The sequence below is a fragment of the Opisthorchis viverrini genome, assembly GCF_000715545.1.
Source record: "Opisthorchis viverrini unplaced genomic scaffold opera_v5_468, whole genome shotgun sequence".
Classification (NCBI taxonomy): Eukaryota; Metazoa; Platyhelminthes; class Trematoda; order Opisthorchiida; family Opisthorchiidae; genus Opisthorchis; species Opisthorchis viverrini.
This window is the reverse complement of record NW_008752132.1, coordinates 180,026-194,727: the sequence shown is the minus strand read 5'-3', so window position 1 is coordinate 194,727 and position 14,702 is coordinate 180,026. Positions and strand designations below refer to the sequence as shown.

At 44.2% G+C, this 14,702-nt stretch overlaps 1 protein-coding gene across 1 annotated transcript in view; it reads left to right on the top strand.

Annotated features, from left to right (window-relative positions):
- Positions 1-14,702, top strand: part of T265_11288 (hypothetical protein) — a gene marked incomplete at both ends in the record, with an annotated part of 80,405 nt that overhangs the window by 52,735 nt on the left and 12,968 nt on the right. The window contains 6 exons of the mRNA XM_009177904.1: positions 2,191-2,282; positions 5,211-5,429; positions 5,516-5,858; positions 7,000-7,202; positions 9,287-9,398; positions 9,961-10,070. Of these exons, the coding sequence (XP_009176168.1) occupies positions 2,191-2,282; positions 5,211-5,429; positions 5,516-5,858; positions 7,000-7,202; positions 9,287-9,398; positions 9,961-10,070 (1,079 nt within the window). The remainder of the gene's footprint in view (positions 1-2,190; positions 2,283-5,210; positions 5,430-5,515; positions 5,859-6,999; positions 7,203-9,286; positions 9,399-9,960; positions 10,071-14,702) is intronic.

The window sequence follows — 14,702 nt, the reverse complement described above, 5'->3', positions numbered from 1 at the left end:
GTGTGTTCAGCACACGATGCATGTGTGGGGGGAGGTGAGTTGGACCATGGTAAGTACAACACACGAACAAAGCGTTTTTGCCGACAGAGGATCGGGTCGCGATGTCGTGTGGCGATAGCTTCAGCCACTGCAGTTGTGCGACGATGTACTGATCTGGTTTGATTAGCCGGCGCCTTGTAAACAACGCGGAAACTTTGGCTGGGTATCACGTTGTGTGCAGTGTCAGCTAAAGGTTGTACTACAGAGCTGGTTCTCGTCCTCCTAGTTCCAGAAGCTAGCCGGGGTGGATTGTGTTCCTTCATTCTTTGGCCGAGTTGCCTAGTCGTGCGTCCGATGTATTCCGCTGCACAGCAGCAAGAGAATGAGTAAACTAACGTATTTTGGGCGTGGACAGGCACTCTATCCTTGAGATTAAAGGGGCACAAACGATTGCTGGTGAACCAGGTTCGGAGTTTTGCGGCCGTGAAAACTTTTTTCAGACTGGTGGAAAGTCTTCTGTTCAGTAGATCGGCTGATATATCTCCCTTAAACGGGAGGCTAATGTAAACTGGTTTCCTTCCAGCTGTCGCTGTGATGGTGTTTGCTTCCTCAAATGCTTTGTAATAAAATTGTCGGGGAATCCATTGCCTCTCAGGACGTTGGTGAGAGTTCGAAATTCTTGTTCCAGCGCATCGTCAGATCATATTTTCTTCGCTCTGTCAGTTAGGCTATGGATCAGGTTCCGTTTCTGCTTTAGTGACACGAAGCTGCTAAAGTTATTGTATTGACCGGACCAAGTAGGTTTTCGGTAAACCGATCGTTTCAGTGTACCATCGTGACGTCGTTGAAGGCCAACATCTAGAAAGTGGAAGTCGTCGGCTTCTCCTTCCGGAGTGAATTGAATGGCAACGTGAGCCTTATTGAGCTGTCGTTGGAGCGATTCCAATTCGTCTTTATTGTTAACTACAGCGAAGACGTCTACATATCGGCAGTAATGGTGCGTATCCTCTATGTTAGCCTTTAGGGACCACTTTCAAGTTTACTTAAATTGACGGCGTTGCCATGGGCTCACCACTGGACCCAATGCTAGCCGACCCGATTATGACGAGCACTTCTAGCATTATGCGTGATCCAACAGGACTGCAAAATATGCATTAAACTCTGCGGTTGTCTACAGTTTTCACGACAGGAAATTGTCTAGTCACAATAACCACGCCGGGTGTTTCTAAACGTCGTTCTCAGCAGATTGTAGCTGTCATGCCACCCGAAGAAATTAAGGAGGGCTGAGATACTGCCATGTTGCAGAAGCCTAGACAAGAGCTGTCCGTAATTTAATGCCTTGATCACTGAGCCACCTCAAACTCAGCAGTGAGAAAGTCCTTGGCGGAGCAAAAGGGTTCGGCTAAGACCGCGATTTTTGTCTCCACTACTCACGACTGTTTTCGTCTTTCAGGCGTTGCTGGTCCTACCGTCTCTTCCCAACCTGACCTCATCAACTTGAAGCATCTCGTTGAGGCAAACCTTACTGTCCACACACAAAACCCAGTTATCAACGAAGTTAGAACCATCCACCAATTTTGGCACTGACATCTCAAGAACCCAGTCAATCGCCTTGATGATCAGTATCGCACTATTTGGCGTAGTGGTTCGAGCCCGACCTCCGCCTCTCGACTTCCCCTGTCTAGGCTTGGGCAACCTGGCAGTATCCAAGCCCTCGTGCTTCCTTCGTGTGGCATGGCAGCTAGGCACCGAAAGGGTGTTACAGCTGACTGGTCAACTTGCGCCGTTTAACTTATTAAGAGCAAATTGAAAAATATTATGATAAAGAGGTTGTGTGGAAGTTTATGCTGACTGTCTGTCACAAGCCATGGGACACAAGAAAATACGACAATTTATGTAACATGAACAAAAGGATTCTCTATCTATCCTAAAGTATCCACGTATCTTGTTGGGCAGCGTCTGATCTATCTCTCCTTAGTACGGCTGGTTCCGGGCTCACTACCTACTCCATTTATTTCGACTGTGGAATGTAGGTATATGTAGGTATGAGAACCCGAATTTAGTAATTTTGTACTAGCCGATTTCACATGGCATCAGGGGCTTTGTTTTGGTCAGGCTAAATGAATGTACTTTGCATCCATACATTAGCACTATTACACCTTTCTGTCCATTGTTGGTGTGAGCTTATTTCACTTTGTTTCGTTCACTCAGCCGCAGAGTTTGACTGCCTCTCAAAGTTGTTCGGACATACTCTCCGGTGGTACCGCACCCACTGCAACGGAAACTCGTCGGAAATCGAAAAAGTATGTGTCTTGCAATTTGGTTTACTTTTATATGTTCCCATTTGTTTTCTAATCTCTACCCTATTTCACATATGAATGCTCGTAGAATGCGGATGGGTGCATGTCTCTCTTGGTTACTCGAAGGGCCATGAGCAAAGCAGTGTAATTAAACATTTTGGTGGCAAAATGTAAACTCATCAGCAAAACAGAGCTTGAAGCATATAAGATTCAGTGGCTACCAGTTTGATCCAGATATCTTCTAGGTCCGGACATGCAGGGATCCGTTTCGCCAAAAAAGTCCATACAGAATGATTTCGATAAGAAAAGATTAATCTGCCTCACTCGAGTGCATATTCTCAGCCCGAACGTTTACAATGTTTACCAAAAAAATCCACATAAGGTGATCAACGTTCTACACAAAACTGGCTGAAAATTCCAGGATAGGATTTGAATTGATTTCCGGCCGCTTACCCCAACCACTTCATTGAACTCTTATGGTGAACTCATCATGCCAGCTGCTTATACTGGTAATTATACGGTCCTTGGGGTGTACCGACCGTGTACATCGTATTCGCCCAGTGTTTTACTATTTTGTATTGCACTGTCCGGCTAAAATATTTCGTTTGAAGTCGAAACAGACATGCACCCATCTGCCTTACCCAGCGTGATAAACCTATTCCTGGATCCTCCAAAAAATGATGTGAACTGATCTCGGACCTCCGTTTATGTTAGCTGGTTCAGTCTCTTTATCTAACCAAAATAACTGCTTGTCACCCCTAGTACCCAGTGCATCCAGATGGTTACACTTTTCTCTCCACATTGAACTTTTATTATCCATCGTATGATCGGTTCCCTTAGACTGCAATAACCGCCACAATATGAAAGGACCACCCTTACCGAATTCTCACACTCATTTTCCACAGCACTGTGGCAGTAGGATGCAACCGTGGAGTTCTGTTTTTTCTAGACTTATTCCAGTGACGCAATGGCGCTGTCAACCAAATCCAGTCGGCTCTTTCGAAGGCTACATGGTGTTTGTCCTTGGGTAGTAGGTTGCCTAGACGGATAAGCATTGTGAACTATACTTCATTGTGAACCGTGATGACTGAACTGATATCCAACCATTATCGCTAACAACCTGTTGGACTTCAACGTGGGATGTTACACTGTGCTCGTCAAACGTTATGTGCTTGCAGAGAAATCTGGTTTCTGTTTTACGTCAACCACCGCTAACTCAGCTGTTGATAAAAAGGTGGCATTTTACGTGCCACGGATTCGTTAAGACCTTCCACACTCCATCCGTTAATTTACCAAAAGTGAAATGACTCATATTTTGATTCATTTTCCCTAGCACACTGTACAATGTGAACTACCCTAGTCGGAAACCCAAACGAACGTAAATTTTCGAATGTTCCCTGGTTAGAAGACAACTGAATTTGAGACTGGTCTTCGTCTTCTAATTTTTGTTACTTTAGTAATCGTTACATCACAAGTTTCTTTCATATCAATCTGTCCAATCGGTTTGTTATGATCTATGGGAACATCTGTTTAATCAATACTGTAAAAAGACGCAGTGACGAGATCTCAGGTTTTAAAAATGTCTAACGGAAATTTACAATATATATATATATATATATATATACTGTATAGTATATAGGACATAGAAACGGAGTTTTAAGGATGCTTCTCAAACCAGGTCCTGTGTGATTAGATGTGGAGTGAGCTCAGTTGCATGGATCAATAGCGCATACCCTTGTAGTGTTCTGAGAAGTATTTTGTCACGAAAAGCCAGCAGTTTCCACTTTTGGTTGCGAAGCAGAATCTTGGATGCCTGGGAAGACTCGACTATGTGACTGGTTTCAAAGTCATGTTACTTTATTGATTGCCTTGACTTATACATCACCTGTCATGAACTTTGCTCTATTAGCTGTATGCCTCGTAGCAAATTTGTTGGAAAGTGTTCGGATGCTCATCAAGATAGGTCTGTCCATTCTGCCTATGAATTTTAGGCTACAACTTTAGTGTTGGTGACGTGTGTGTGATAGATCATTTAAGCGTGTTATCTTGAATTTAGTTTGGTTGTATAGAAGTGGAATAACTGAGTGGCCAAAGTTATGCGTTTTTATGGAAGATTTCAGTCTGTACCTGGTGTTGTTCACCACGTTGTCTCCCTTAAATATTGGTCTTTTTTGGGCTGGTGCTAATCAGATCGGATGGCATGCTCGGGTTACTGTGTTGATTGGTCAACTTCTCCAGGTAGCCACTGAAAAGCTCTTTGTTACGTATCAACGGGACGTGCACTTTTACGCTCGACTTGAGAAGAAGCGCATACATCCCCAGCGACAACGCTACCGACTACTGAGGTGAAACTGTTAGTCACTCCAATTAGATCAACGGCTGGCCGGTCGTTGTAAGATCCCATTCAAATGTCGAACCAGTTAATGTTCTGGAAATGCGGAACCTTCTGTTCGATCTAACCTTATGAGGCACTGATTTGAAGTTTCACAACTGTTACACTGACCTTCGGCTTACTGTTCCGGTTATTATATGTCGAAAGGCACGGGATTTTGAGGCAGTTGTTTATGGGGACAAAGGAAATTCATCGCAGCTCTATTTATGAAGCAGTTACAGACTATATACAGGCCACGCTAGAATCTTCGTAATGTAGTTAGCACCCGGCCGCCCTCTCATTTGTACCATCACTTCTAGCCACGGATGATAACTCCGCTAATCGGATAACAACTTAGTGAGAACTTCTCCATGCTGGTAGGAAAGGTCTTCCACTCAAAGGTACCCTCTAAGCCTTCAAAAGCCCGTTCATCCTACCATTTCTATGGTCCGCGATGGACCACCTTTTGTAGGCCCTCACTGTACGGTTTTAACCCCGTTTGAGTCCTGAATTTCTTTACGAATGGTGAGCGAAACGACCGAACCCATTTCTCGCTTCAGTTTTTTGGAAGATCGACTATTCCGCACAAGACTATCTCATGCCGAACTCCTCGTCAGACAAAAGCTGTTGGACCGTGTGGATGAGTATTCGACCATCGAAAGTGTCAATATATTTATCGGAACTTGGAATGTTAACGGGCGACAGGACTCAAATGTCAGTTTGGATGACTGGCTACTACCCCCAAACGACCAACCACCAGCTGATATCTATGTCTTTGGGTGAGTGCACCACAATCAATTAATTCAGCTCTGTCGGGCCAACCTTTTCTAGCCTACTCATGTCTTCATTTTTAATTGCCTTCCAGATTCCAGGAACTCGACCTCAGCCTGGGGTCGGTTGCCCTGAACAAAACTTCTCCAGCAGCCTTGGAAGACCGTTGGACCAAGCAGCTGGAGTCTGCTCTGGGTGGTTTGTTGCAAACCCCCTCAACCAAATCCACCAGTCGCAGTTGGCTTCGGTCCAACGACTCCCCAAATGGCTATCCTAGCCGGTGGGCTAAGCACACCGGAGGTGGTTATTACCGTCTAAGACGTGTTCGTCTGGCTGGAATTCTGTTGATTGTCTACATATCAGTCAAACTGTTCCGCCATTCTAATCCAACCGAAATGGTCACACAGCTTGTCCCAACGGGAGTATTCAACATGATGGTAAGCTTCACTTTCCAACATTTTGTTTATGTACTTTTACCACCTGCATAGTTTCTAAAACTAAGGTTTGTGGACGAAAAAGTCTCGTTTTGCAGCACAGACTGTCTATCTATGGGGTGCCTTATGGAAATAGCATTGTAGGTGTCATTCGTAAACGTCATGTCCCAGGGCCTTTTCATCTCTTAACTCTCCGCAACTAGGTTTAACCTGCGGAGGGGCCAGTGAAACGTTAGAAGCCGTTGAACCCATACTGTATCATCTGCCGGGTCCGTGTTTAATGGCCCTTGTTGGGTAACAAATTATTTGGCTATATTTGCCCAGAGTCGTCCATCTATTGAGGGGATGCACCGAGGTAAGGTCGCTATTTCATTCTAATAGCTATTTACTGGCTCAGACGAAGATCGAATGAGGGCTGCAGTGTATAGGCCCACCCTATAGGAACATGGCACCATCCCTCTTGCGCCATTTCAAATGCCCATCACCGATAACAAGGGCACCAACCCATCGGTGCACGAATAGTTCTGCCATCTCCCTCAGAGTAGCCACTACCTATCCACGCTAGTGGGACTAGAATAAGATGGTTGGAGTTTACTTATGGGGAATCCAACTAAAATTTACCGCGATTTCATCCACAGGAGTTTTCTGCACTCTCCATTATATTCAGACCGTCGTAGGTTGTATCCCGTGTCCAATCTGTCACGCTTTCGTTTAAATCTGACTTCACAGTGTAGCGACCCCCTCCCCTTCCCAAAAAAAGACAGGCACACGCAAGTCTGTCAGAGTGGTTCCTTACGTGGGCAGACGTTTCTACTAATAGAAGGCTCTTAGGGGACGACTTTTTCCATGTAACAGACAATATTCGGTCGCAAAATTAAGTTTAACTTAACAATCACTCCATCACCAATCGATTCGCTCGTTGATAGCTCTCTCGACAGGTGCGTTACGCAGGTTGCCTCAGACCATGATGCTCCGATATGTGTCTGCCAAACTGGTAGTGCCTCCGCGGATGATCGGGCTATGTCTGTTGTTTATGATTTTACTGATAGCACACTTTTTTGTGCCTACCTTTTATTGTTCCTTCTCGTTAATTCGGACGAATTCCGTTCTTGTTCTCTTTGTTGTCTTTGTGTTTTCAATCCAGGGAAACAAAGGTGGGGTCGGCCTACGCCTGACAATATTCAACACTGCCTTGTGCTTTGTCAACTGCCATCTAGCAGCAGGAGAGGCCAATTTAGAGCGTCGTAATCAAGATTTTCAAGAAATTAAACGGAAAATGATATTTGGTCGTCAGTCCGATGCTGAGAACCCGAACCGGATCGATCAGCTGACTATTCATGACCATGAGTTAGTAAATTGTGATTATATCTGTCCACTATGTCTTCACAGTTCATTGGTTGTGATAAACTGCTATCACGAGTGTACGCGTCACTGTTACTCTACACAGGACCTTAATTCAGTTGGAAACAGTTCAACAAATCATCCTTCAAGGAGGTTCGATAGATGCACTGCTTGTCAAACCCTTCTGAAGACGTGCACAATATCGTTTACGTATGCTGATGTGGTTTCATGGAAGTAAAAACTTTCGACATCAGGTGAAGTCGTTCGCTTTTTAGAGATCCTCACTCCTTGGGCTCCAAGAGTAAAGTGATGCAACCGTTACGCCTGCCGGAGAGATCTTCCATTGGTTGGAATGCACATGGCTTACACAGTTACCAAGCCGTGGAAGCCTATGAAAAAAACCGAGACATTCCATTTTTGGAGTTTCAGAGATATAGGACGGAAAATCCTAAATTAAAACTTTGTATTTTAAAGATACAAAACACATACCGAAAAAGAGTTTCTGATATTATAAAGTAGTTTATGTATACGTACAATGTGTCCTTCACACGATCCAACTCCACTCATTTACCTCAGGATTTGAATTCTACCCCTAGGATTGCGGTTTCTCGGATAATTTACTGCACTACAGCTCTAGCGACAAAAGTTGATATAGTTGGGAAGCGTTAGAATCCTGGAGAACCTGTCTAATATGATAAACATTCCACTCCGATCAGAAGTATGGGAATAGAATATGCAACGAATATTCAACAGCAGTACCTTTTGACCTCGAGTGGGCGCTCAGGAGCAGTATTTCCTGTCTTGTGCACGATGATGGCTAGCTCGTTCATATTCTAGTTAACGGCTTTCATGCGTGCGGCTCTTAAAGCCACGAATAGGCCCGTCTAGCCTGTAGGTTGCAAAGTCTTTTTAATAACTGAAGAAGGGGTCCACTTTTTAGGTTCCCCGGAGAAACTCTGAAATTTCCTCCGGAAGAAGGCCTGATCTGTGTCCACATAGCTAGTTCGGAAAGGTGAACAATCGAAAATACAATCCACTGTGATTAATCTGGCTGCATAGTTGTTCACCAGTAGGTAGGCTTCCAAGTACTATACTATACTATACTATACTATACTACCTCTAAACCCAGTACCACTAGGGAACAATTGATGATTAGCGGCAACCTCTACAAGACCTTGGTGCAGTCGTTACACTTAATTTTGTAGACACAGTCCCTGGTTCTGTTTGCCGGGAGGCGATCTTTCAATTACACTAGTGTGGAGCGCAGAATGTTTCCCCTCCGGAAAGCTACTTTTATGTTAACCGTGTTTAGGGTCCTTCGAATGACCTCCGATAGAATAAAAGCAATCACGTTCCGTTACCAACACCCTTCGCAAATAGTACCTATCCAAACTACCTGGATATCCACCTCCACGAAGTTTGTCCTTTACTTCAATTTGGGCCGCCGATCAGTTTCTGTACCCAGGACCCTAACACGCCCATACATTAGTGAGGCTGTACTGGCGAATACCGACTTCGGATGGCCAGACGAGCAGTTAAAAACTGTGCCCAGTCTAACCCATCAATGCACGATTTCGGCAACCACACTAGTCGACAAGAGCCGTTAATTGACTTTCAACACTCATCTAAAATGTTAATCCATAGAGGCCTTACTGATTGGTTCTCCGTCTGCCTTAAAACCTGGCCAACTTGGTAACCTACTCACTTGACCTGATGAAGCTTTTGTGTCAAAAGCGAAACGTTGCCCAGTTGAAAAGTACCGATTGTTTACCAAGCCCTTCTGAAGCGAGATAGTCTGTTTGCTTTACATTCTACTGCAGAACGTCAAACTGGTATCGATTATTGGTGACTCAACCGGTCACACAGTGTATAAAGTACTTCCAAAACCAATGCAAGCAAGAGCCTCATATAAAAAGCGCGAAACCTTACTGGTTCGATTACCTGTTTGGGGCTTTGTAATCTGTGAGCAAGCCTCCTTCCATCTTGATATATGACCAAATCTTTATCATGCACTTTGTTGTGCACAATTTCCGTTTACACTTGCGTTCTGCATCTCTGTTTGCATCTTCTCTGCGCTCCTATCCGTTCAGCATTGTCTTCGTTTTTGGCGATCTGAATTATCGAATAAGCGGCTTGGATTCGACTACCGTTCGAAATCTGGTGGACCGCAAAGACTATGATCACATATTGGGTTACGATGAGGTAAGTGGTTTGACTCTCTATCCGCTGTGCTGTATGTACCATTAAAACTATCTACCAGAAGCTTCCCCAGCTTCCTCCCATCATGTTCGTTGCGTGGCTATTCTGCCGTGGTTCTCTCTCATAGCCTTCATACTGGATTTGAAGCAGCATACTCGGCACTCTGCCGTAATATTATACACGTATTTGGTCTTATCCGTTGGTATGCATCCGGACTGATAGGGTCCCCTTGATACGTTCCGTCATGTGATTGGAGTGCATTATGGGGTAACCGTAAATTTATTGGTTCGATGTCTGGATCACTTGTTTCTTTCTGTTTCGGACAGTGATCAAGTAGCAGATGTATTTAATCACTGACGATGAAATTAGTTTCTCTAATGAACAGCATCCATGTTTCGAACGCTCATAATTTTCCTAAGATTCGTGACGATACCGTGCCCACAGTTCTTTGAACTTCCCTCGTTTGCCGTTTTCTTTAATCGAGCATACAATTCTCTGAGGTCAATCAGTTCCTGCATCATTGACTTCTGGACTCTTTCTGTCCACTTTTTGTCGTTCACTGCAGCTGATCAAGCAGTGTGTGAGCAACCGGGCTTTTGGCTCATTCCGGGAGGGACCCATCACTTTCGCCCCTACCTACAAGTTTGATATGAATACCAATACATATGACTCCAGGTAAGCCGTTGAACCAGATTCCTTCACAATCACCGACCAGCTAGGGGTGGTGTATGGTAGATAGTTGCTTGTCAAGACGATAGCGATTACAGGAGCCTTTTTTAGTATGTGTTATTGGTCTATCTTTTTGTGATGCTGAGGCGTCCCAGTACGTTTCTCAATTTTTCCCGATGAAATTCTCGGTATGGGCCGACTAGAAAAGTGAAATATTTCTGTAGATTATCCAGTTTAAATGTCCTGCCCGATGCTTTAGGTTGGTGCCGAAGGCCACCTTAGCTTAACATAGGATTTCCATTCAGACTTCAAAGATCCTGTTTGGGGTGTCCGTAGAATACCATCAAGAAATCTCAATGGTACCGATACGTTTTAACAGGATTAAGTTACAAACGAACAGGAGACTAAATGTAGCGAGTGGGATTGATTAGTTCAGTTAACACACGACAGATTCACCATACGTTTTTTCAGCGATAACTTATCTGAGATTTTGGACGATGTAACGGAGCTTTTTCATGCCACTTTAGACACATCTGTCTCGCTCCAAAGGAATACAGACTCCCTCATATGAAGACCCCTGTCTTCCTATGCGGGTAAATGAGCTCATACTTGGTTCGTTTTCAAATTGGATTGTACCATTTGAAAAAACAATGATTAGGGTGCTCGAAATAATTCGTACCAGAACAGTGTCCGTTTCTCGGCCATGCGGGGCTCGGTATAATCCCAGGTTTTTTATTTCATATCGATCTGATTTTTGGCATGATTGCTAAGTGTTCTGTCCAAGAAGCCTACTTGCGTTGTTTTTCCTAGCATATCGCTGATAACTGCTTGCTTACTTCAGCTGCTCTGGATAGACTATTGTCATCACGTATTTGGATGCCAGGAATGAGGATTAGCGGCACAATAGGGGGAGGTAAACGCTCCCGCATCCCTAGATTTTAGAAGTTCCGCTTCTCAACTTAAGGATGACCCGGCTGTGAAGTTCCAGTTTGTCTGTTCCCGACGACCCTATCACGTGAACCGTTTTCAATGGCTTTACAGGGGGCACGTTGATGTTGCAGGTGACAGGCGGTTTACTCATCGAACTCCAAAGTGTCCGCTCAGTGTCCTTTGCGGTGCCCCAGCTCATGAAGTGACTGCTTGCTTTAGAGCCGAGTTTCCAGTCATTATCCCTACATAAGGGCGGGGTTAAACGGTGGAAATTCAAGTGTCCAACTTCACAGTGAGGGCTTCCGTACACACGCTTGATGAACACAGCTCACAATGAAGCCTTCACCAGTCTGCAACATAGACAGCTGTCAGTCAACAACCGCATGTATAACACAACAGCTATTCCTTCCATCAGCTGACATATACCGTCCTTCCGAACAGCTTTGTAGGATTTAAACACTCCTTGAAATGATTGGAATAAAAACTAAATCTGAAAGGCCTTGCAGGAAAAATAAGTCGCGCAATTTCACCTGTTATATTCTTGCCGTGTGGATTTTGGGTTCGTTGGTAGGTTTAAAAAATCACATCAATTGACGCTCGCCTTCTGCCAAGTTTCAAGAACGCATTTTTATTTGGATGTCGTGCCATGCCCTCACTTCAGTACTACTTAGTCGTCTTCTTCGGGAAAACTCAATGGTGTAGTTGGTCTGTGATGTCGATATTTCTCATTCGTTTCTGTGATGTATCGTATTACATGTGTCTCATGCCAATTATTCTCAGCGGTCGAGTGCATTATGGTTTTGTAAACATGCCTGTCTGCTTTCATGTCGCCTCCACTGGTTGCTTATACATGGCCTCGATTGCGCTGTGCATATCCTGACACATTGTCAGGCTCTCGGTGTGGTTGTTTCGATTATTGCTGATGGGTTGCCTAAAATGTAAGACAGACCATTAGTCGCCGCTTATCATTGGATGACTAGCCACTCACCACATGATATTGTTGCCGTCCTTAAACAGTTTAGTGATTCTGTACTTCGATAAGTGCATGCGCCAAGTCGATGGAGCCATGTAGATAGTTGTGAGCACTTGATTGCGGCGAATATGGATCTGAGCATGCAAATTAATTGTCTATTGTTTTTCACTGACTGATTACTCCTATCACTGTCAGGAGCGCAATCCTTTTATGCAATTATCCCCACGAATCCTCTTTCGGTACGTGTAAGCCAGCTGATGATTATGTAGCCAACTTGAAGCAAAGTTTTCTGTGGGGATTGCCTTGAAAGCAATTCTGACGGATGCATACCTTCCCTCCCTTCAACGCATTCCTTTTCTTCAACCTGGATGCATGCATCATTAGGGCTCAGCAGCCAAGTCCTCGCATGCCTCGTTCTCTATTATCTACCCTTTTGTATACCACACTACTAAGTACAGTGATTCCATCTGTCTCCTGAATCCATCGTCGTTTGTTTGTGTCAACTGCTTTGCTTGCTGTCTTCATAAACCGCAGCATCTCTGACGGAGTTAATACACACCCACTTATGAGCACCTGGTTGATTGTTCACTGGTTACTAACCTCATTTGTCGGATGTATACTACCTCCCGGTTATTGTAGCGTGCACACCTTGGGACTAAGTCTTCGAAAACTTCTGTTTCAATGGTCACCTGCTTAGTTGCCACAAAATGCTGCACCTTTTAACAATACGTGCTGGTGAGCCTTTGTGAGTAGTATTCAGATTACGCATTCTGATATTGGAGTCTTCGAACGAAATCGTCAATTTAACTAGCCAGTTTAAGCTCTCCCAATTCTAGCTTAAGGTAATTATTTATTATAAAAAGGTATTTGCAATACAATGAAAGCACCTGTTTGACAACGAGCTGGCTGCACTCAAAATAAGGGGAACGACTGGAATTTATTCGTCTCATGCCACCGGAGCACTAACCGAGTGTTGTTTTCATTTGGTGGTTATTGTCACAAATCAACATTCCTACGCAGACTTTTTAAACAGCTCTCTCGTTATGCAACATACTAACTGACTGACTTCAATTTTCCGTACCATTAGCTAAATTAGTGAACCAGTCGGATGTTTTTTCACGTCCATTTTAATTTTGCAAGACTGTTTGCTTTCGGGGCACCAAAGTCTCTGCATGTTCTTGGCGACTTAATAACGAATAATCGCAACTTAAAAAGCCATTCAGCTGTCGCGACCTTTCGGTGCCTAACTGCCATGCCACCAGAAGGAAGCACAAGGGCTGGGAAACTGACAGGTCGCCCAAGCCTGGGGAATTCGCGAGACAGAGGTTGCTTGGAACCACGGACCTTTCGGTCAGTAAATTTGCGTTCTATACACCGAGCCATATCGTCCCAAGAATTGCAGTACAATAGTTAGGAACTGTATCCCACACTAGACAAAGCCGTTGGCATTCTTTCGTGAGGTTTACTTGGTTTCTGTCAGGCGGGAGTTAGGTTTGGGATTCAGTCGAGGTCCCCGTCAACACTGATTTGATTCTTAAATGAGTGCCATTTACGTACAGTTTTGCGTTCAAGTATAAAATGCTGTTGGTGGACCCACGTCTGTCTGGTGAGCCCAAAGACGAATGAAACCGGTAGTAGGCTGTCAAGGAGTTTTCAGCAATCGTGTAGATTGTGTTGTCAAAAATCAAAGGGAACCTGATTTAACGAATTCGTTTGCTGGTGTTAACAGTATGACCTCTGCTTTCAATTACTGCAGTTTTTAGTCTTTCCACATAGTCAGGAAGATTTTCACCGGAACTTATTTTAAGGGCGTTCTAAACAATCTGTGGTAAACTGATTGATTACTAAAAGATGCGGCAGCCATTGATGGCGCGAGTATTTATTTGAGCATTATAGTCACTGAGATTGTTCATCAACCGGGGCTTTTAGGATGAGCTATCGTTTTGGGAATTCGGTTCATGCAGGCTAGTCTAGAAAATCCCGCACACACTGATCTTCCCTTAGTTTCATGTCTAGTGCAGCTAGATACACCTGGCTACTTATAGCAGATTTGCACTGACCAGTTTTGTTCTTCTTTCCACGTGCAAAATGAACTTGCGCCTTCTGCAGAACAGAAAGTCAATGAAGGTCAATCGGCGTCAGAATCCGTCTTTCTATTGCAGTCTTTCCAGCAGTAGCGTAACTCTTGAAATAGTTGTTCGGATGATTTTCTTTTATACTCTTAACCACTCTGGCTGCACGCATACAAGCATGTCAGCACTTTTCGATATGGTACGCAAATGAGTTCTGTTGTGCTCATCTTAATCTTAGTCTTGTGGGTTCATCTAATGTGCGCCAACCAAGGCCAGTCGCTTCGTTTCGTTGGTCATACTGTGTTCATTGTTGCTAACCTACCATCGTCCCCCATTTCATCATAATTGTGAACATTCGTCCGCCCTTATATGCTTGTTTTGCCTTAGCTCGCTTAGTATCCAGTTGTACGCCGGTTGTCTGCTATCAGGTTACATGAGTCACTTTCGGTCGTTGTACTAGTTCATTGCCTTGTGACCGGTCACTCTAACGCCTATGTCCTGATTATGGTCGGTCAGCAATGCCCCCCTGAAACATCCCATTTTAACTTCTTGGGTATGATCACCAGCTGTACATGACTTCCCTTTCCATGAGACCCTTTTTTATTGAGAATATCCAACGTTGATTTGGCGAAAAAAAAACTTTTAACAAAGTGAATGTTTTTT